Genomic DNA, 22,675 nt, shown 5'->3' on the forward strand with positions numbered 1-22,675 from the left:
CATCTGAGTTTGACTTCAAGAAATGCTCTAGACTGGTCCTATCCAAAAGAAATATAATGCAATCCACATGTGATTTAAAATTTTCTAATAGGGCAGCCCCGGTGGCACAGTGGTTTAGCGCCGCCTGCAGCCCAGGGCATGATCCTGGAGACCCTGGATCAAGTCCCATGTCAGGCTCTCTGCATGGTGCCTGCTTCTCTCTCTGCCTGTGTCTCTGCCTCTCTCTCTCTCTGTGTGTCTCTATGAATAAATAAAGTCTTTTATAAAATAAAATAAAATTTTCTAATAGCCACGTTAAGAAAAAACAGAAATAGGGGCGCCTGGGTTGCCTTTAGCTCAGATCATTATCCCAGGGTCCTGGGATCGAGTCCTACATCAGGCTTCCTGTGGGGAGCCTGCTTCTCCCTCTGCCTATGTCTGTGTCTCATGAATGAATGAATAAAATCTTTTAAAAAATACATGAAATTAATTGTAATAGTATATTTAGCCTAATGTAACCATTTCAGTGTGTGATCAATATAAAAACTTTATTAATGAGACTGTTTAAATTTTTTTTATTAAGCCTTCAAAATCCAGTGTGTATTTTAACCTGTACAGCACATCTCAATTCGGACTAGTCACATTTCAAGTGCTCAGGAGCCACATGTGGTCAGTGGCTACTGTGCTGGACAGCGCAAGTCTAGGTCCTCAACTCTAGAATCCAACAATCCTGAGAGTTCGAGCCCTGACTCTGCTACTTATTGGCTGTGTGACTTGGAGCAAGTCACTCAACATCTCTGAGACTTGTTTCCTCCTGTGTGAAGTAGGAATAATGATAGAACCCACTAGTAGGGTTGTTGACAGGGCTTACTAAGATGCTGCATAGGAAGATGCCCCCAGGGAAGTGGGTGGGGTCAAAATGCCACTTGTTTGGATTGAGTCCTGGGTTCACCACATCTCCCATCCAGCACCCCTTCCCCCACTCACCACCATCTCTGCCCCAGGTCCCGAATGCGCCGGGAGATGTTGGTGGAGGGGACCCAAGATGAACCAGACATTGACCCCAGCGGGGGTCCTGGCGTCTTGCCACCAGGCCACTCCCACCCAGACCCTACCCCGCAGAGCCCCAATTCTGAGGCTGAGGACCAGAAGCCTACTGTGAAGGAACTGGAGCTTCAGGAAGGCTCCGAGGAGAGCATCACATCCCCAACCACCCAGGACAAGGCCCAGGTGAGGATCAAACAGGAACATACTGAGGAGGATGCAGAAGAAGAAGCGGGCAACCAGCTCCAGGACTCAGGGGAGCCAGACAAAGGCCAAGGTTCCCCCAAAGAGGCACATCCTGACGGTCCGGGTAATGACCAACTCCCTAAAGTGGTCCCAGGGCTCCTCCTTCCAGGTGGGACTTCTCCAGACTGCCCCTCACTACAGCTCCCCCAGGAGAGTGAGGGCGGGGAGCGACTCCACCCAGACCCTCTAAGTTTTAAGTCTGTCTCAGAATCCTCGCGCTGTAGCCTGGAAGTGTCCCTGAACTCCCCCTCGGCTGCCTCCTCCCCAGGCCTCATGATGTCTGTGTCACCTGTCCCCTCCTCCTCAGCCCCCATCTCCCCGTCCCCACCCGGCGCCCCTCCTGCCAAAGTGCCGAGTGCCAGCCCCACCACCGACACAGCTGGGGCTTTGCACCCCAGCGCCAAGGTGAACTCCAACCTGCAGCGGCGACATGAGAAGATGGCCAACCTGAACAGCATCATCTACCGGCTGGAGAGGGCTGCCAACCGGGAGGAGGCCCTGGAGTGGGAGTTCTGAAGGCAGGGGCACGAGGGCAAGGGGCATACCAGGTGGCCAGCTCCCCCTCTCCCACTCACTCTCGCAAACAGACGGGGTGGGGGAAGGAAGGAACTCAACCATCAACATGCAGACAGCAGTGTTATGCAGTTTACGTTTTTGTTGTAATCCTAGTTCTATGACGTTGTGAGTGAACAGGTGGGGCAAGTGCCACTGCCTCCTCTTTTTGGCACCCCCTACCCCACAGAGCACCCTCTTCTCCACCCTGGCCTCTCTGCAGGAGGCAGAAGCGATGTGGCACCACATTTTCACCTGGAAACTCCAAACTCTTTTAGAAAAATAAATATTTATAGACCTCTTTTAGATATTTTAATAAAGGATCCTTTGGAATTTATTCCCAGCCAATGCTGTTTTGATATTACAGAGAGTTATAAAATCAGGATGCTGTCACAACTGTTGCGAAGTATACACTGAAGTTGTGTCGTTCTTGCCACTAGATGAGATTAAAAGAAGACAATTGTTCAAAGCCATCACAAAACACTATAAGACTGACCAAAATTTAGATAACCCTTGAACTACAGTTTTTTTTTTTTTCCATATCTGTCTGTGAGACACAGCACATTGCTACTGCCCTTCCAGAAACCGTGCTGAAAAGAGAAAGTCCAAAAGACTCTAAATGAAAACCTCGATGCCGTTGAGGATGTGTTTCATTCTGGTGGTCTGTTTTGCAACCTTGATAACACAGAACGTCCCGTGCCATTGTAAATGTTGTAGAGATGTGGGCTGTAGCCGACCATCCTACCCGAGATGTGACATGGTACAAAACAAACTGCTTCCACTCCCTCTAGTCAGAAACCTGTGGGCCACGGACGTTGGACACACAGCCTGTCCATCTGTAGACAAGATGTGTTTCTGGATCTTCTGGGAAGCCAGGCAAGGGGTCAGGTGATTGGAGGGCAGCGCTTGAGCCAGGGTGACCCCGATCCCCAACCTGAATCATGGCCACCGCACAGGAAGTTTCCCCACTGGCTTTCCAGAGCAGGACTGCAGCCACCATCTTCCCCTCCCTATGTTTTAAGAAAATAACAGCTTTGGTCATCCCATGAGCACCTGGCACCAAAAAGTAGATTCCTCCAACTAGTGACCCCAACTACCCTTCTTGCCATCTCCTTTCTCAAGTTGACACAGGTGCTATTTCTGGAAGGCACCTGCAACTCCCAAGTCCACACAGAACAAAGAGAAAATGTTGAGTTCACCGCAGCAGGACCACTGTATCCCAGTCTCTAAATCTACCCTCCTGCCTTCCAACACACGACCTTTTGGGAAGCAAAGACTCAATACCCCCCAACTCAGAGAAGCCCTTCTTCTAGAATCTTCGTTGTCAGGGTTTCTGGTGGGAGAGTTCCCAGTTTGGACGGAACAGCCACCATGTTGGTTTTTTACTCTCTTTCCTGTTATTATTTCTTTTTCCTCTTTCAAACTCTCTGCGGGAAGGCTGAATTGGTGACTCCCCAGCTGAATCCGGAATGACAATGAAAATAGGGCCATAATCAGTGCCAATCCAGTGCCAGGGGGAGATGGCTGATGGGTTTCAAGGATGCAGCAAGCATTTTGAAACCAGGCCAGCAAAATCCAGTGACCAGAAGGGGACAGTTGAGAGCTGTTCCAGAAATCTCAACTCTCATGCACCCAGGCCAGGCTGCAGTCTCCACAGTCCATGAAGAACAACACAAACCTTGCAGGAAAACATCCTTTTCCATACATCCAGGCTATGCATTGAAGAGTTTTCCACTGTATACATTTTTATCCAGATGAAGGTATTTTTATATTTTGACAATAGGAAACAGTGACCAATTTTCAGAGTAATCAAATCTGGAACAAATGAAACATCTTTTAGCCACCACCGCCCTATTGCAATTAAGACAACTGTGAGGGAATACACCACTTTCTACTGTTGAAACCCCCACAACACTGAAATGCAGGCTCACCCGCAGACTACAAATCTTAGAGGACTAAATCTGGCTTTTGTGTGACGGGATTTGATTAAGCACTTAGTATATAGTCTTTTGAACATGGAAATCCTGTTGTACTTAAAGCTAGCAGACCCATGAACAACTTTGTCAGGTTCACGTCCTGTAACGGTAAAAGCAAAACAAAAATCCACAAAATCATTTCTATGAGAGATTGATGAACTTTGTTTAAAATTTTAAAAAGAACACGTTCTGTAAACGCGTCGCTCAATACAGAATTGTATAATAATGTCTAGGTGTCCTGCTTGCTTTGTTCTGGAGCTGGGGATGTCAATTAGGGGTCCAATCTGGCCCTCAGAGATGTTTTACAAAACATTTTTTTGAAAACCTGGCTTTTAAATTAGTTTGCCACCATTAAAATATGGGGGGACATCACATAAAAATCGCAATTACCAGTTTCTCTTAAAAACCATAAGATCGGGGGGATCCCTGGGTGGCTCAGCGGTTTAACGTCTGCCTTTGGCCCAGGGCATGATCCTGGAGTCCCGGGATCGAGTCCCACATCGGGCTTCCTGCATGGAGCCTGCTTCTCCCTCTGCCTGTGTCTCTGCCCCTCTCTCTCTCTCTCTCTCTCTCTCTCTCTCTCTCTGGTCTCTCATGAATAAAGAAATAAAATCTTTTAAAAAATGAATAAAAAAAACACATAAGATCTGGCCACACTGGCCCACGTTCCAATGTGACAGCAGCTCCCCCCTTGAGACAGGACACTTGGCTGTGATCACCCTCAGTCCTCACCTGTGCCACCTGCCTAGGTCCTATGACATCTCTGTTCGCAATTGTGCTATGGGCTCCAGCAAAAGAAAATGGAAGGATGGGAATCCATTTTTTGGAATCCAGAGCAAGTTAAGGTCTGGGGCTGAGATCATGCCCTGCCCACACCTCAGTGGCGTGAGGAACAGGTGTGCTCAGCCTCCTGATAAGAAAATGCTGGGATACCTGGGTGGCTCGGAGGTTGGGCGTCTGCCTTCCACTCAGGGTGTGATCCTAAAGTTCTGGGATCGAGTCCTGCATTGAGCCTCCCTGCATGGAGCCTGCTTCTCCCTCTGCCTATGTCTCTGCCTCTCTCTGTGTGTTTCTCATGAATAAATAAATAAAATCTGAAAAAAAAAAAAGAAGAAGAAAGGAAAATGCTAAGAGGGGCTTCCTAGTAACCAACAGAGCATTCATTGCCTCTTCCCATGCTGTTTAACCCAGGCCTTGGTTTTCCCCGTCTGAGAAATAGGGGTCTCACAGCAGCCAGCTCAGGTGAGTATGAGGAATCGTCATGCACATAAAATACGTAAGACAGTGTGTGGCACATAAGACAGTGTATGGCACATCACGACTCTACATTACCTATTGTTATCATGAGCAGGGCTTGGGTTCTTCCAAGCCGTGATGGTGAGTCTGTGCTTCAAGCTGTTGGAGGGTTTTTTCCCTGACCAATAATGTCCGGAGAGCCCCTGGGGTGGCATTACTCATCCATGAGCCAAGGCCACATGCTATCCCAAGACAGACCTTTTCTCTCTGCCGGGAAACCTTCTGCATGTCCTTAAAGTGGGAATTAAGGGATTAATTAAATTCATTGGAATAACTAATTACTACAAAGCCGGCAGGTTGGCCCCTTGGGGTGCCTGATCACTCCCATCGGTGCAGGGAGGGGGGCGTCCAGGAGGCCAAGGTCAAAATGGCCCTGTAGAGGTCCTGAGCTAGCCCTTAGGGGTTCGCTCAGAGTTGGAGAGGAGAAGAAGGAGAGTCCAGAGCTTAAGGCGAGGGGCCAGAGCACCTGGTTTCAACCCTGGCTCCACTTGGAGCCATAGCACCTTGGGTAAAAGCCTGTACTGCTCTGTGCCACCTCACTTTTCCAAGCTGTGTGGACGAGGTGGGGATGGCACCTTCCCTTAAGGCGGTTTTAAGGACTCAGATGAAGCAGAGCCAAGGACTGACCCTTTGGGCCCTCAGTTCACAGCTCTGGAAAAACAGAAGGCAGAAACCCCTGGGATATGGCTCCCTGGTGTAAGTGGGGCAGGAGTAGGGAAGCCACATCGAACACACACACAAGCCACCCGAGAACCTGCGGAAACAGGTGCCCCCAGCCTCCGGGAAATAAAGCTCCATCCTGGACCATCGTCTTTGTGTTGACATTGTCTGCAGTTGCTGCTCATTGCTGCAGTTGCTGGAGTGGAAAATGCGGTAAAAACACAGAAATGTGGAATTCTGAACTAGGGAGCACAGGCGAGTGGGGAATGGTAAGACCAGAAAGGAACGAGAAGGCAGGGAAGGACTTGGAGGAGGGTGAGAGGTAGTAATTTTCAATCGGGGGAGAGCAGAGAGTTGAGTTGGGGGAAATTTGGTGACTGTCCAGGTAATAAGTATTTATTGAGTGCCTACGTGTGCTCAGTGACTCAGTGGCAGGAACATGGGGAACCACGAGAGTATAAGTAGTGGAGTCCAGGAAGGCTTCCTGGAGGAAAGGACATTGCAGCTGACACCTGAAATACTATAGGAGCTGGGGAGAAGCAGGGACAAGAACATGGGGAAACAGGTCCAAAGAAGGCTGGAATTTGAGGTGGGAGTGGAAGGAAGTAGAAGGATGAGGGTCAGATGCTGAAGCCCGTTGGGACATGGTGGGAAATAGGCTTTTCTCCTGAGGGTACTGGAAGCCATAGAGGGTGTGAGAGGGAGTTGCTATGGTCAAACTTGCACCTTAGGAGGTTAGGAGGTTCCATCTGCCTGGAGAGATGCAAGCCAGAGGGGAGCAGCAGGGCCCACCCCCACCATAGGCCCTGACCCTCAGGCCTCGATGGTCCTTGCTTCCTGCCCCTGCCCTCCTTTGGCTCCTAGTTAAGCTCCTGCATTGGGCCAGTAGCCCTACCTCCCATCACCTACTGGTGAGTGAAAAAAACAGACCTCACCTGGCTGATTGGCCAGGGCCTGCCAGGGTGGCTATTCTCTCTCTTTTTTTTTTTTTTTTTTTTTTTAAGATTTTATTTATTTATTCATGAGAGACACAGAGAAAGAGAGAGAGGCAGAGAGAGAAGCAGGCCTGACGTGGGACCCGATCCCAGGATCACACCCTGGGCTGCAGGCGGCGCCAAACCCGTGCGCCACCAGGGCTGTCCCAGGGAGGCTATTCTTGAGATCATTCTAAAGTCCAGGCTCTCCATAGCTAACGGCACAGGGTGTATGTTGCTCTAGGATCTGGTGTGCCCTTGCAGGCACCCTGGAGGCTGAAGTCACTCCTGCAAACTCAAGAGCAGTAGGGATGGAGCAGGGACACCACCTTGAGTGACCTTAGTCAAGGTGACTCCTCACCCCCAAATCCATTTCCCCATCTGCCACAATGAAGGGGTAAGTCTTGGTCTCATGACCTTCTCCAGCCCTCCAGGGTGTAGTTGTTAAAAGCACTGGCTTTGGACTTAGCCTGGCCTGGGTTTGACTCTCCTCCACTATCAGGCAATCTAGAGTCCTTCAATGAGATTCAGTTTCCTTACCTGTAAAATGGACAAGATCATAATAGTATCTACCTGTGTTGTTGTCTCTTAACACTTAACAACCCCCAAACCTAGTGGTTTAAAAGGGTAAACATTTACCTCTCAATCTCTTGGGCCAGGAATTTGGGAGTGGTGTAACTGGGTGGTTCTGGCTCCTGGATCCCTCACGAGGGTTACCACTGAGCCGCCAGCTGGGCTGCAGTCTTCCGAAGGCTGTTCTGGGTCTGGAAAATCTGCCTCCAAAATGGTGCACTCCCATGAGACTGTTGAGCTGGTACTGGCTTGTTGGCTGAGGGTTTCAGTTCCTCTGGAAGGGCTGCTCCAGCATCCCCACCACATGGCAGCCAACAGTGAGCAAGGCAGACGCTGCGCGGCCTTCTGGGACCCAGATTTGGAAGCCTCACTGGCACTCCCACAGTATTTTCTTGGCCACGCAGTTCTGCTGTGATTCAGGGTGGGAGGGGATAGCCCAGAGGCAGGGACCCCAGGAGGCAAGGATCATCAGGGCCCCTCATGGGGGCTGGCTACCACACTGCCTTAGAAGTCTCTTTGAAGATTAAATGAGCATTTCCTAAGCTGTGGCCCTAAAATCCCTGTTACCTGCTGACCCAGACTTCCGGGAGCCAGAACCCAGGAATCTGCATTTTTAAGCCATCCCTCCGCCCCTCTCCAAGTGACTAGACATCATAGGTGTCAGTAAATGGGAGGCAGTCCTAATTTCATTTTGTTTTGTTGGCCCCAGTGGGTGGGCCAGGCCCCCCAGAAGGATGCTGGTGGAACAGAAGAGCACAGGCACGCAGAACAAGCATTCCCTGGGTGTCTTGGCATAGTCGGGAACGGCTGGGTTGAGAGAAATTTTGATTCACTTAAAGATGTGTGGACAGTTCATTGGGAAGATCCAGAGGTGATCCGTGAAACCCAAAGGCAGGAGGGTTCAGCCGGACATTGGGGCACCAGTCTCTCTCACAGGCAGCCCTCACACCTGAGCCTGCTCCTTCCAAATCCAACTTCTCGGGACACTGCCTGGCTCAGCTTGTGTCTGAGGACCAACACCTGCCAGGCAACCAGTCAGGAGGGAAGAATCGAGTGAGCTCAGAGGGGAGGGGAGGCAGTGATTGGCGTCTCAGTGCTAAGCCCTGGGGGATGCACCTGAGGCGGACCTGGTACCCACAAGGAGGAGCAATTTTAGAAATTGGGACAAGGAGCAGAAACTTTTCCATAACTAAGTTTGTGTAAGGTCAGGTAAGGTATCTGGGGAGGAGTTGGGGGGTGTGGATAGTTGAGACAAAAGAGCCCCGCTTAGAACATAGAAGGTGGGTGCTATTCTTTCAGTATTTTTTCGCTCCCAAGAGATGGAAGTCTTCCAAGGAAAGGACGTCCCAGGGAATACCATCCAGCACTAACCTTCTCCCCACTGAGCTGACAAGAGCCCTACATTTGGTACCCTAGGGCCATGCTCCTTCGAGGGAACAGCTACAAATCACTTGAACTTACCCTTAGGAAGCCTCTGGCTGCAAATAACAAAAACATCCCTCTCAAAGCTTTATTTTTTTTAAGATTTTATTTATTTATTTATGAGAGATACAAAGAGAGACAGGGACATAGACAAAGGGAGGAGAAGCAGGCTCCCAGTAGGAGCCCAATGTGGGACTTGATCCCAGAACTCCGGGATCATGCCCTGGGCCTAAAGCAGACGCTCAACTGCTAAGCCACCCAGGCGTCCCCCTCTCAAAGCTTTAAACAAAGACATTTATTACTTCAAATAACAAGATATCCTTAGATTCATCAGCTCAAGGATATCTTTAAGTGTGTGCAAAACCCAGCGGGCATGTTTTCCTTAGCGCAGCCTACTTCATGATCACAAAACGGCTGCTACAGCTCTAGGCATCAGACATAACTTACCACCAGAGAACAATGAAGAGCTCCTCATTGTGTCTCTTTTTATTTATTTTTTATTTTTTTTAAGATTTTATTTATTTATTCATGAGAGACACAGAGAGAGAGGCAGAGACACAGGCAGAGGGAGAAGCAGGCTCCATGCAGGGAGCCCGACGTGGGACTCAATCCCGGGTCTCCAGGATCACACCTTGGACTGAAGGCGGCGCTAAACCACTGAGCCACCCAGGCTGCCCTGTGTCTCTTTTTAGAATCAAGAAGAAGACCCTTATACTCACATCTCTTTGGCTGAAATTCAGCCACACAGCCATTCTTTAGGAGCTAAAGTTTAGCTGATCCCTGAAAGCCAAATGGGAGCAGCACAACTAACCATTTAGGGGAGATGGATGTGGGCAACCATGGGCACAGCCCATAGTTTCTGGCCTGGTGGCCCTCCTTGAGGTTCTCACCCCTACCCCAAGTTGCTTCTCAGAATATCCCTCTGAATATATACGATATCCCCCAAAGAGTGTTTGGGTAAGGACAATTTCCCCTACTTTGTCATGCTTCTGGGATGTTTTAGTCATTGTTAGACACGTGCCCCAAACATCCCCCTTCAGTCCAAAGGAAACACTGACATATTATTAGCAGGTGGGTGCACAGCACTTGGGTACTGACCAACTTGTCTCCCCTCCCCCTTTCAGATGTTGCAAGGAAACAGTCCAGCCCTAAAAAGCCTGGCAGGCGACAGCACCCTTTGTGACCCTCCCTCTTGAGGCTGTCTCTCCTGCTACTTCCCCCATCCTATACCCCAGACCCTGCGGAGGTTGTGGTCACAAATACCACAGGGAGCACCCTGATTCATTCCGTGTGGGGAACCACTTCCCCAGCTCCCATGTCAGCCATGGTCCCAGGAGGGGAAGGAGTCATTACTCAGCACACACTGGCTGCTCACAGCAGCATGATTCCCTGACCTTGGTATTTTTCATTTCTTATTCTTGAACTTGATTCTGCGGACTGAGGACTGTAGGTTGCTCCTCCTAAGCCACCTTTTCCTGAATGTGCACAATTTTTCCAGACTGGCAAGGGAGACATGTGACTCAAGTTCTGAATCTACGTTAGGAGGACCTCGGGCCTAGTCCATCATGTTGGGTGACCTTGGGCCAGCCCCTTCCCATCTGTGCATCCCCCATTAGCCCAGCAAACAGGCTCCATGAGTCTAAGATACACAGCATGAGCATCACCACCAGCCACCCTGTGCTCATGGCAGACATCGCTAAACAGTTCTCGGTTCTTTCCCTCTGAACCAGCACTAATGCTAGAATGCTCCTCACTCCAGGGCCCCAGGCAGCCACCATAAACTGATCTGTGAAAAGAGGCAGGTTTAACTCTTCTGTTTGCTATCGCCGACATTCCTCCCAACTGTCAGGTCTTCAGCCCACAGTTAACTTTTTTTTTTTTTAAAGATTATTTATTTATTTATTTATTCATAGAGACACAGAGAGGAGAGAGGCAGAGACACAGGCAGAGGGAGAAGCAGGCTCCATGCAGGGAGCCCGATGTGGGACTCGATCCAGGGTCTCCAGGATCATGCCCTGGGCTGCAGGCAGCGCTAAACCGCTGCGCCACCGGGGCTGCCCCACAGTTAACTTTTAAATCCTCACTTTTCGGGATTCCCTGGTGGCGCAGCGGTTTGGCGCCTGCCTTTGGCCCAGGGCGCGATCCTGGAGACCCGGGAGCGAATCCCACATCAGGCTCCCAGTGCATGGAGCCTGCTTCTCCCTCCGCCTGTGTCTCTGCCTCTCTCTCTCTGTGACTATCATAAATAAAAAATTAAAAAAAAATTAAAAATAAAAAAATAATAAATCCTCACTTTTCACGGGACGCCTGGGTGGCTCAGTGGTTGAGCATCTGCCTTTGGCTCAGGGTGTGATCCCAGGACCCTGGGATCAAGTCCCACATCGGCTTCCCTACAGGGAGCCTGCTTCTCCCTCTGCCTATGTCTCTGCCTCTCTCATGAATAAATAAAATCTTTTTTTTTTTAAAGACTTTATTTATTTATTCATGACAGAGAGAGAGAGAGAGGCAGAGGGAGAAGCAGGCTCCACACAGGGAGCCCGACATGGGACTCGATCCTGGGTCTCCAGGATCAGGCCCTGGGCCGAAGGCAGTGCTAAACCGCTGAGCCACCGGGGCTGCCCCGAATAAAATCTTTAAAAAAAATCAATCAGGGACACCTGGGTGACTTATTGGTTTGACACCTGCCTTTGGCCCAGGGCGTGATCCTGGAGACCCAGGATCGAGTCCCACGTCGGGCTCCCTGTGTGGAGCCTGCTTCTCCCTCTGCCTGTGTCTCTGCCTCTCCCTCTGTGTCTCTGATGAATAAATGGATAAAATCTTTAAAATAAAAAATCAATCAATCAATCCTCACTTGCCCCCTGCCTCCTCTCACTTCTGAAAAGGAACTTTGCAACTCCATACCCTCCTCCCCCTTACCCTTCTGGAAGGCTATGCCCTTCTTCCATAGGATTCTAGAGGCTCAGCTGTGTGAACTTAGATTTCTTAACATGAATCTCATTCCCTCGTCTGTAAAATGGAGCTGGCATCTGCCATGAGGTTGAGATGTGGTTGGCAGAGCATCAGCCATGGGCACCCAACATACACCAGCCACTTCTCCTGTAGGGCCTGCCCTGCTAGACAAATCCATGAAGGATTCTGATGGAGGAAGAAATGACACAATCAGTCATAACTTGATAAATCTTTTATTTTCGCCTTTATATTTCCCTCCCAGGCTGCCTGATGTCTCTGTCCCCACCCAACTCTGGAGGCAGCCTGACCCCATCTTGTGCTTTTTATCGGGGCGGGGGGGGGGGTGTGGAGAAGGGGGGCCAGTGGTAGGCACTGTACCTTTATAGAGCTTGTAAACCTGTACCAGAATAGGGGCCAACCCCTCATTCCACCAGCTGGGTCTGGCCAGGAGATGGGCTCTGGGCAGCTCCTAACCTCCCTGGAGACCCGGAGCCTATGGACAAGAGCAGCCATCCCCACCCCCTCCACTGAGGACCTGGAAAGGAGGGGGATGGGAAGCGTACAAAGACCCCCAGAGGCACCTGTCAGGAGAACAGGACTTGCTGGGGAGAAGGTGGAGAACCAGGTGAGATTCTTGAGGTGCCTTTGGCTCCTGGCCTTCTCCTTGGGGGCAGTTCCAACTGCCCCCAAAACCCTCAGCCAAGCCCTCCCACCAGCTAACAAGAAACAAAAGCAGTGAAAACACCAAGCTCTGTTGCTAGCGGGGATAAAATACCCTAAGTATTAAAAATTAAATTAAAACTGAAGCCCCAGTCAACTGAGCCAGCAGTGAGCTGGTGATTGTAGACACAGACACCCCCCATTCTTCCCCAAGCTCCAGGGCCTCCAAAAACAGCAGGAAGGGGCCTCAGGGCCAAGTCTGACTGTCACCGAGAGGGACCCTCTGGGGAAATACAGTTTGGGGCGTACGTGTCCTCAGGTGATCCCCAGTGTGGGGCACTGAGGACTGTAAACATAACCCAGCTTGTGGGCCAGGGGTGCCCCAGCCCCACCCCCGAGATTCTCCCTGGATGAAGAATGGCCACTGTGGTAAGTACAGTAAAACAGCAGGCGATCTCGAAGCAAAATAAGACCTGGTCTCCCTGCCAGAGTATCAGGAGCAGAGGTGGGCTGGGGCAGTGACAGAGTGAGAGGGTTCCAGAAGCCAAACACACAGCTTGGCAGCTGTTTCTCTGTAGTACCAGATCAGCACCCAGACCCTTTCTGGGTGGTGAGTTGCTCACGGCCACCCATCCCTGGGGAGCCTGCTGGAAAGCCAGCTCAGGCCACGGCTGCCCAGCTCAGGACTGGACAAGATCAGGCCGGCCCCTGAGAGGCTCTACACTAGGCTGGGGCAGAAGACCCCCCTCCAGGAGGAGGAGGCTAAATATGCGGCGGTTAGAGAGTGTCAGGAGGGCACGTGAGAACCCCCAAAGGGACAAAGACATGGCCCAAACTGGAGGGCCACTGCTGCACCAGGAATACCGCCTCAAGGCCTGGCTGAGGCCCAGGGCAAAGTCCTGCCTCAGCCCCACTCCAAGCCAAGAGCCCTTGGAAGCAGGCAATCTCACCACACCGGTCAGGCATTAAAATCTGCGCCTGTGCCACTTTCTGCACCTGCTTCTGGCGCCAGGCAGGACACCTGGAGCCAGGCCCTGGAGCAAAAGGAGGTCAAATCCGGGTGTGGTGTGACAGGGCCAAGGCTTCTCTCTGACCAGGTCCAGTCCAGGCCGCCAGGACCGGGGCTCCCCCAGCATTGCCTTTTAGGTCACAGAGTCTCACGAGGTCCCGGTCACCCCAGCAGGGCCTATTACCAGCAACAGGCCTTTGCCAGGTGACTCTGGCGGGGCTGGGGCGGGAGTGCCCTGGACACCAGGCCTGGGGCAGACCGCGCCCCTGGGTGCTCCTTAGGATCAGGCATGCGGCCCCCTGCGGATCCCACAGTCCTGAAGCACCCCTCGGCTCCCGGCATCGGCTCCCGAGCAGGCTTCCTCAGGACCGGGCCCCTGGCCTCCCAGGGCGGGGCCTGTCAGCACGAGGCCTGGGGCTGAGCTCTCCGCCCGCGGGGGCCTCAGGGCTGGGCCCGGCTCCTGAGCCACCGGCTCCTGAGCGCCCGCACCTCCTGCCCGTACTGCTGGTGGAGCCGGACAAAGGAGGCGGCGTGCAGAGGCCCGTTGGGTTCCGAGACCCGCCGCCGGGGGGGCAGGGGCGGCGGGGGGCCGGGCCTGGAGCGGGAGGCAGCGCCGGCGGGCGCGGGGGCGGGGCCGGGGGCGGGGCCGGGCGCGGGGGCGGGGCCTGGCCCGGGCGCGGGGGGCTCGGCGCTCCACACGGCGCAGGCGCAGCCGTTCTCCTTGGGCGCGAGCGCCGGGGGCCGGCGCGGCGGCGGCGCACAGTCCCCGGCCCGCACGGCCGCCAGCTGCTGCTCCAGCTCGCGCACCACGAGCCGCAGGTAGTCGAAGCTGGCCCGCGACAGCGCCTTCACCCAGCCCTCCATGGCAGCCTGGTTCTCGGCGGCCAGCACGTAGGTGCGCGCCCGGGCCCCCGCGAAGCGCACGGCGAAGGCGAACTCCTCGGCGGCCTCGACCAGCTCCACCGTGCAGCCCTCCAGGATGATGACGCCCACGGGCTCGCGGCTGGCCCGGTCCTCGAAGTAGAAGAGCATGTTGCCGCGCAGCACGAACCAGCGGCGGTGGTAGGCCGCGTGCCGGCCGCCCTTCTTGTACAGGAAGCCCGAGTTGTCCACCGGGGTGTCGCAGGTGGCGTAGAAGGCCAGGCTGCGCTCGTTCAGCTTCATGGCCGCGCCGCCGGGGCCTGTCCCCCACCCCGACCAGGACAGCGGTGACTCACTCGGCCGCCGCCACCAGGCGCCCCCCGCCCCCCCCCCCCCCGGCCTCGCCGTAACCTCCCTGCCACCCTCGGCCACCACAGCCCTCAACGCTCCTCTCGCACAGGTAGGGAAACTGAGGCTCCCGGAGCAGCAGCGGGCTGCCCAAGCTCACACAGCCCTTCAGGGTCAGAGCCGGGGCCCCAACCCAGGTCTGACTGGCGCCAGGAGCCTCCCCGGAGTAAGGCCGAGCGTGCCAAGCATCTTCTATGCATTAACTCCTTTAATCTCGCAGCAGACCTCAACTGGCAGGGCCTAGCACCACCCCATTTGACAGATGGGGTAACAAAGGACAGAGAGGCTAGTCACTGGCAGAAGGTCACAAAGCAAGTCGGGCAGAACTGAAATTCAAACCCAGGCCTCATTTCAGGCATGGATGCTTTCATCATCCCCAGAAACCCCAGGGACCCTGTGGTCCCTTCCAGGTCCCAGCTCTGCTTTTATAACTCAGCTTTGATTTGCCTATCCATGAAGCGGGGATGTGAACAGAACTTATTTTGGAAGGCTGTGGGGACTTCATTGGTCATTCATTAAGCACCTACATGTACTGAGTACTGCTCCAGGCAGTGGGAATACAGCAGTAAACAAGACAGAGAGGGTCGCTGGCCTTGTGGTGCTGACGTGCTAGTGGCAGGTGAAGGGGGCAGACAATTAACAAACAGATAAAATGTATCTGCCAGGTGGTCTGCAGTGCTGTAGAAAATATACAGGGAAGGGGCCGGGGGTATTAGGGACAAAAGGAGTGTTTGATTTTAATGGGAGTCAGGAAAGGGTGTACTGAGAAAGTAACATCTGCGCAGAGACCTGAAGGAGGTGAGGGAGGGAGCTCCAGGCACATACCAGAGGGGACAGCAAGTGCAAAGGCCCTGAGATAGGAACCTGCCGCTGTGCTTGAGGACCAACCAGGAGGTTGGTGAGGCCGGAGCAGAGGGGGAAGGGAAGGAGAAGAAAAGACTGTTATGAAGTGACCCAGATAAAAGGCCCAGGGTTTGGCCCACACTTATAGGAAGGGGGTGGGGACAGCATCAGGTGCTCACTTAAAGCAGAGCAATCTAACTATACACTTGGCCCAGTGATTTTTATCCACCTTCCCCCAAGGAGAACGTGGTGGGGGCAACATTGGCCAGACGAGACTAACTGGGAGGTGGAACATGGGCCCCCAACTTAGCCATACCTCCCTTTAGAGTTCTTCATGGCCACTTTGTTCAGGCTTTACAGCCCCACTCTGCATAGGACAGTAGCTATATTTTTAAGAGGCAAAGGATGTAAAGTCCTTGGATTGCAGAAGGTACTCAATTAATGCTCATTCCCCAGCCACGTGGTGCCTTCCACAGGGCCTGGAGGAATGACATATGGCTGGTGACTCTCCTGAGAGCATCTGCCAAGCCAGGCATCCTGACCCAGAGCAGAGGGGAACAACTGCTCCCTACTGAATCTACCTCATCTAACTTGCCTGAGCAGTCAAGGAAGGCTTCCTGGAAGAGGCAACATGAGCTATGATTTGGTAGCTGAAATCAGCCTGTCTTGACCTAGCAGTGGGGCCAACGTCAGAGAGAAAGCTCAGGGCTGAAGGCTCAGGGTGGTGGGTGTTTAATCCCTGCTCTGCCTACCTGAACTGAGTGACTTCAGACATAGGCTGCCCTGCTCTGAGCCTCAGTTTCTCTGTCTGCAAAACAGGACTCATGAGTTCTCCCTACACCCCAACAACTGTATGTGGACCCTGGCTCCATTTCTCACAGGAACCACCCACCCTACTTGGCCCCATCTCCCTCCTACCTCTCAGGCCACTGCTTGCCTCCCTGCCCTCTGCCCAGTCTGCTGTCGGCTTGCTCTTCTCTGGGTTCAAATGTCAGCTCTGTAGTGTCCAGGTTGTGTGACCCCGGGCAAGCTTTAAGCTTCTCTGGGCCTCTGTTTCCACATCTGTAAAATGGGATCATAATAGCACCTATGTCAGGGTGTTGTGATGATGACACAGTGACTCTATAGAAGGTGCTGAGCATCGTGCCAGGCACACGGTATACACTCAGCAGTGGTAGTATTTATATTCTTCTCGGCCTTGCCAGATGCTCCCCTCAGCACTCTCTCAGCAAATGGCTCTGCCTTCTCCTCCCGCACCCCCCCTCACTCATCAAGCCCAGCTGATTCCTCCATCACCACCTCTTCCAAATCAGTGGCCTAATATCTCTGCCGTCTACCACCTCCCCATCCTAGGTCCCTATCGTTGCTCGCCTAGACAGATGCAGTAGCCTCCTCAGACTCTCCCTGCCTCCACCCTTGCCCCTTCCCTGTCCCTGAAGAGCCAAGCTCCCTCCTTGGCCCCTCCCCTGGTCCCACTACAATCCATTCCCCTCAGAGGGATCCTGTTAAGATAAGTCCAACCATACCCCTCCTCTACTATGAACCCTTCCATGACTCCCTACTTGTTCGAGCATTTAGTCTTCCCCACGGCCTCCAAGTGCCCTTCCCCTGTCTCTTTCCCCTTTGCTCATTCAGCTCCAGCCACCCTGGCCTCCTTGCTGTTCCTCAAACACACACACACCAGCCTTTGTCCTGGCTGTTCTGCCTGCCTGGAATGCCCTTCTTCTTCACATTGCTGACTCCTCATCCTTCAGTTTCAGCTTAACCATCACCTCCTCAGGGAAGCAGTCCCTGACCACCCTGTATGCAAGAGATCCCCCACCCCAATCATTCTCCTACACCCCAATCTGAAATTACCTGGGTCATCTTTGCCTACTCTACAAGGGCAGGGTTTTTTTGCCTGAATTCCAGGGCCTGGCATGTAGTTGGTGCTCAAATACCTGTAGAATGAATCAGACAGTTATCTTCTGAAATCTCTCAACAGCCCCGTAAGAAGGGATCTATTCATAAACCAGCATTCACAGACTGGAAAATGGAGACAGAGAGGTTAAGTAACTTGCCCAAAGGCACAATGCTGTGCCCAGAGTCACATGCTCCAGGCAACCAGCACAAAGGGGCTGGTCTTGGGGTCTCCACCCCATTAAGGCCCAATGAAGAGCAATTTCCCTCATGCTCAGCAGCCCTCTTCCCCTACTGCCCAACTGGGGCCAGCTTAGCCCAAGTCACCATCCAGCACAGAACCCACTCTGCCCATGGCCCTTGCCTCCTCCCATCCAGCAAAAAAAAGGGGAGGGTAGGAAGCAGCAGGGGTGCGGGCTCCCGCCTCTGGGAGGGCCTGATCACCCATTTATCTCCTCACACTCATGCTGTTTTCCAAGAAGTTCAGAGTCCACTGTGGGTACTGCTGTTGATCCAACAGCCTTTGACCAGGCAGGAAGCAGGAGGGAGCCTGGTCTCCCTCCAGTCCCAGGGCCAGGTTCTGCCCTCCACCTTAAGAATGTCACTTCACCTTTCCCAGCCTGTTTCCTCATCTGTCAGGTGGGCTGTGGAGTGGGTTCAATGAGGAAAACCCAATGGCATATTATGGGAAAGGCACCAAAATCACTGCCGCTGTGAGTCGGGGCGAGCCTCCTCTATAAAATGAGAATATTAATATCCATTCCTCTGGGGCACCTGGGTGGCTCAGGCATCTGCCTTCAGCTCAGGTCATGATCCCAGGGGCCTGGATGGAGTCCTGCATGGGGCTCCCTGCCCCACGGGAAGCCTGCTTCTCCGTCTCCCTCTGCCTGCCATTCCCCCTGCTTGTTCGTTCTCCCTCTCCCTCTCTCAAATAAATAAAATCTTTTTTTAAAAAAAATAAATAATAAGGTAAGTAACAAACATCTATCCCTCTAGGAAGGGTTGAATAAATCCATTCTGCAAAATGTTCAGCAGGCAGTGAGCATTCAGGAAAGCAGCTGTCCAAAAGGCAAATAATTAGCTCAAGGTCTCCAGAGACACAGCTGGCCAGGAACCCAGGACTGGAGAAACTGAGGCATGGCATTGTGGCATTCAATTCAAGAAGCCGGACCGCAGGTGCTGAGACAATCCAGCTGCCACAAGTGTCCCCTAACAGTGGTCACCGGGGGCGGAGGGGGGTGGAGAATAGGGTGTGGCAGGTACAGGCGGAAAAACGTGCTGAGAACTCCCAGAGCGCCTCTGCAGCAGGGGCCATGGGGACTCCAGGACCCTCGCCCCAGGCTCGCGGCTGCCTTCGAGGCTCGAGGCTCGAGGCTCGCGGCAGAGGCTGGTTCTCCAGGTCTGGCACTGCCCCTAGCTGCCCTCCGCCCCTTTTTTGTGTCTAAGGGCGGCCAGAGCCGCAGACGAGGTGCTCCGCGGCAGAACGCAGGGGCCGGAGTTCGCGGGCGGCGGCGGTCCCCCGCGGGGGCGTCGTGGGCCAAGCTCGGCCAGCAGCCGGGACCCCTAACGCGTACTGGCCGGTAGCGCGCTGTCGCGGACGAGCACTGTCCCCCGCAGAGGTCCCGCAGCCCGGGACCCCGAGGCCCACGACGGCCCGAGCCCGGGCTCGCGTCCCCTAGCAGAGCCGCCCGCAGATTCCCCCCAACCCCGCCGGGCCAGCCTTACCTCTCCGCGCAGCCCAGGGAGGCGCGGCGCCCGGGGCGGCCCGGCCATGGCCCGGGACCCACTCGGCGGCGGCGGCGGCGGCGGCGGCGCTTTGTCTCCGGGGCGGCCCGGCCGGCGCAGCCGCGGGAGAGCTGCGCTCGGACGGAAGGAGGCGGGGGCAGCCGGACGGTCCGCGACCCGCGGGCGGGCCCCTTTAACCCTTCCCAGCCCACCCGCGTCGGGCCCGACCCCGCGTTCGGCCCGCCCCCGGATTGGCCAGCCCCGACTCGGCACGCCCCCGCGGTTCGACACGCCCCCATTGGCCCGTCCCCGAAACCACTCTTAAAGGGACCGCGTCTAATTCCCCAATCCCCGATGCCTTAGTTAACCCAGGCAAGAGGCCTAGGGCCGTGAGACCCAACGCGCTAGCAGTCGCTGCAGCCTTAGGCCTGGAGTGGGAAATGGGAAATCCTCCCTGACTAGCATTGCCAGATTTAGCAAATTTAACTCCTAGCTAAATCTGAAAAACAACTCTGCTGAAAATGTGTACTTTATTGGGGAAAAAATGAATGCAGCACATTGGGGGCGTTTTTGACAAAGTCAGTAGAGGACTGTATTATATGCACAGGGTGCCTGGCAACCCTACCCGCTGTCCCAGTGAAGAGGGAAAGTCCTGGAACTGGGGAGGTGTGGGTTCGGGTCCCACTGAAGTCGTTTGATCCCTGCGGGCCTTTGAGAAGCCACTTCACTTCTCTAGACCTCTGTTTCCTCACCTGGAAGATACAGTCATTGTAAATAAAGTTCATGGCACACAGTAGGTGCTTTCAGCACACAGGAACAGCTATTCTTCTTGCTCCACCCAAAATAACAGGGTTCTAACTCCCTGGACCTTTATTTATTTCCTGCTCTTGCTGCCACCCTCCAGAACTAGTCATCGTCCAGTCCTGGCCTGAAGATGAGAGGAACATGTAGATGTATTCATTCTACAGCCTCTTACTAAGCACCGGCTGTGTGCCAGGCACTGTTCCTGAATCAGTCAACAACTGGGTTCCGAAGTGATTTCTGCTAGGAAGACAACCAGCCATGGCAATCCGGCAGAAAGAATGGGAGTGAGATTTTAGACAAGGTGGTCAGAAACAGTCTCTCTGAGAAGAAACCTGAATGAAATGAGAGAGCCGTGTAGATATCCCAGAGAAGCTTGTCCCAGGCAGAGGAAACAGCAAGTGCAAAGGCCCTGAGATAGGACCATCCCAAGCATGTTTGAATAACAGGGAACAGGCCCAGTGGAGCTGCAGCCAAGTGGGCAAGTGGAAGAATAGTAGGAAATGAGGTCAGAGAGTATTGGTAAAGCCAGGTTGTTTGGGGCCTTGTGGATCATAAGAAAGATTTCACTTTTACCGTTAGAAGAATGGGGAGCCACGAGAGGGTTTTGAGAACACGAGAGGAACACGGTCTATCTTAGGTTCAACATGGTCTCTGGCTGCTATGAGGAGGTTGGACTATAGAGAGAAGAGTAGAAGCGGGAGACCAGGGAGGATGCTCTTATAGTAATCTAAGCAAGTGATGGTGGTGGCTTAGAGCAAAGCAGAAGCCATGGGGGTGGAGAGGAGTGGTTGTATTCTAGAGCATGTCTGATAGTGAAGCAAGCACAGAGGAGAGTAGGGCCAAGACCCACAACATGGAGACAGATACCTCGTGGTATCTAATAGTGGCTGAGCACCTGAATCTGCCTATACCTGATGCTAACATAATTCTTCAACCAGGAGAGGCTAGCTGGAATTTCCACAAATGTAGACACCAGATAAGGAAAATGCCAAGCACAAAGGCTTCTGGGTCTGATGTGGGGAAAATCTCCCCAGAGATCTATGAACCTTCACTCTCAGAACCCCTCATACTGCAACTGAGGTTTGGCATGGGTGAAAGAGGCAGAAATCAGAAAGCACCCTGACATCCCTTTAAAAAAAAATTTTCTTATTATTTATTTTAATTTTAATTGAGGTGAAATTCACATAACAAGAAATTAATCATTTTATTTATTTTTTTAATTTGGATATTCATATTGTGTTTAAGCAATCAACTATTTTTTAAAATATTTTATTTATTTATTCATGAGAGAGAGAGAGAGAGAGGCAGAGACACAGGCAGAGGGAGAAGCAGGCTCCATTCAGGGAGCCTGACGTGGGACCCGATCCCGGGTCTCCAGGATCGCACGCTGGGCTGAAGGCGGCGCTAAACCGCTGAGCCATCAGGACTGTCCTATTTATTTTTTAAATGTTTATTTTTTGAGTAATCTCTACCCAGTGTGGGGCTTGAACTCACAACCCGAGATCAAGAGTTGCATGCTCCACCAACTGAGCCAGCTAGGCACCCCCAAAATTAACCATTTTAAAGTAAACATAACATATAGCATGGTGACTGGTTGACAACACGGTTTGTATAATTTAAAGAAAGTAGAAATTGCTCTTCCCCCTGAGCGGCCTGAGGTAAACTCCGAAAATGGTTCCCTACTCACTGGACCCAGAAAACCCTACAAAATCATGCGAGTTGAGAGGTTCAAATCTTTGTGTTCACTTTAAGAACATGCATGAAACTGCCCAGGCCATCAAGGGTATGCATATCCGAAAAGCCACCACGTACCTGAAAGATGTCACTTTGCAGAAGCAGTGTGTGCCATTCTGTCGCTACAATCGTGGAGTTGGTAGGTGTGCACAGGCCAAACAGTGGGGCTGGACACAGGGTCGGTGCCCCAAGAAGAGTGCTGAATTTTTACTGCACATGCTTAAAAATGCAGAGAGTAATACTCAACTTAAGGGTTTAAATGTAGATTCTCAGGAATCCCTGGGTGGCTCAGCGGTTTAGCGCCTGCCTTTGGCCCAGGGCGTGATCCTGGAGACCCAGGATCGAGTCCCACATCAGGCTCCCTGCATGGAGCCTGCTTCTCCCTCTGCCTGTGTCTCTGCCTCTCCCTCTCTCTCTCTGTGTCTTTCATGAATAAATAAATAAATAAAATCTTAATAATAATAATAATAAATGTAGATTCTCTGGTCATTGAGCACATCCAGGTGAACAAAGCCCTCAAGATATGACATAGAATTTAGAGGGCTCATGGCTGGATTAACCCACACATGAGCTCTTCCTGCCACATCGAGATGATTCTTACTGAAAAAGAGCAGATTGTTCCTAAACCAGAAGAGGACGTTGCACAAAAGAAAAAGATATCCCAGAAGAAAGTGAAGAAAAAAAACTTACGGCCCAGGAGTAAATTCCGCATAGAATAAACGCAAATAAAAATAAAGAAAGAAAGAAAGAAAGAAATAGAGTAGAACTTAAATGCTCCCACCAAAAAAAAGAAAGAAACACTAAAACATATTAATGAATGTGTTAACCAAGGGAGCGGAACCTTCACAATACTTATATATGTATAAAATCATCACGATGTATGTTTTAAATATATTTTCTTTGTCAATTATACCTCGATAAAGCTGAAAAGAAAGAAAGAAGAGAAAAAAGATACAGCTCCCAACTTTAAAAAGTCACCAGTACAGGGGCCCCTGGGTGGCTCAGTCAGTTAAGCGTCCAGCTCTTGGTTTTGGCTCAGGTCATGATCTCGCCTGTTGTGG

The 22,675-nt window shown here is 52.5% G+C and overlaps 2 protein-coding genes and 1 pseudogene across 17 annotated transcripts in view; 2 read left to right on the forward strand and 1 right to left on the reverse strand.

The window, feature by feature from the left end:
• Nucleotides 1-4,023, forward strand: part of CUX2 (cut like homeobox 2) — a 264,124-nt gene extending 260,101 nt beyond the window's left edge. For all 14 annotated transcript variants that reach the window (XM_072722846.1, XM_072722847.1, XM_072722856.1 and 11 more), the window contains one exon: nucleotides 984-4,023. In XM_072722846.1, coding sequence (XP_072578947.1) covers nucleotides 984-1,785 — 802 coding nt within the window. In that variant the 3' untranslated portion in view covers nucleotides 1,786-4,023. The remainder of the gene's footprint in view (nucleotides 1-983) is intronic.
• Nucleotides 4,024-11,888: 7,865 nt separating this feature from the next.
• On the reverse strand, nucleotides 11,889-19,311 carry PHETA1 (PH domain containing endocytic trafficking adaptor 1). Of its 3 annotated transcripts, XM_072722864.1 has the most exons (4): nucleotides 19,077-19,309; nucleotides 17,310-17,392; nucleotides 16,371-16,514; nucleotides 11,889-14,521 (listed from the first exon to the last, which is right to left on the reverse strand). In XM_072722864.1, the coding sequence occupies exon 4, from the start codon at nucleotides 14,502-14,504 to the stop codon at nucleotides 13,782-13,784; it is 723 nt and encodes a 240-aa protein (XP_072578965.1). In that variant the 5' UTR covers nucleotides 14,505-14,521; nucleotides 16,371-16,514; nucleotides 17,310-17,392; nucleotides 19,077-19,309; the 3' UTR covers nucleotides 11,889-13,781. The 3 variants fall into 3 exon arrangements, with proteins under 3 accessions (XP_072578965.1, XP_072578963.1, XP_072578964.1); XM_072722862.1 differs by lacking the exon at nucleotides 16,371-16,514 and having other exon boundaries at nucleotides 19,077-19,311; XM_072722863.1 differs by lacking the exon at nucleotides 19,077-19,309 and having other exon boundaries at nucleotides 17,310-19,060.
• Nucleotides 19,312-21,551: 2,240 nt separating this feature from the next.
• LOC112935213 (large ribosomal subunit protein uL22 pseudogene) lies at nucleotides 21,552-22,333 on the forward strand (annotated as a pseudogene).
• Nucleotides 22,334-22,675: the final 342 nt, after the last annotated feature.

Source organism: Vulpes vulpes, chromosome 10 (genome assembly GCF_048418805.1).
Source record: "Vulpes vulpes isolate BD-2025 chromosome 10, VulVul3, whole genome shotgun sequence".
Taxonomy (NCBI): domain Eukaryota; kingdom Metazoa; phylum Chordata; class Mammalia; order Carnivora; family Canidae; genus Vulpes; species Vulpes vulpes.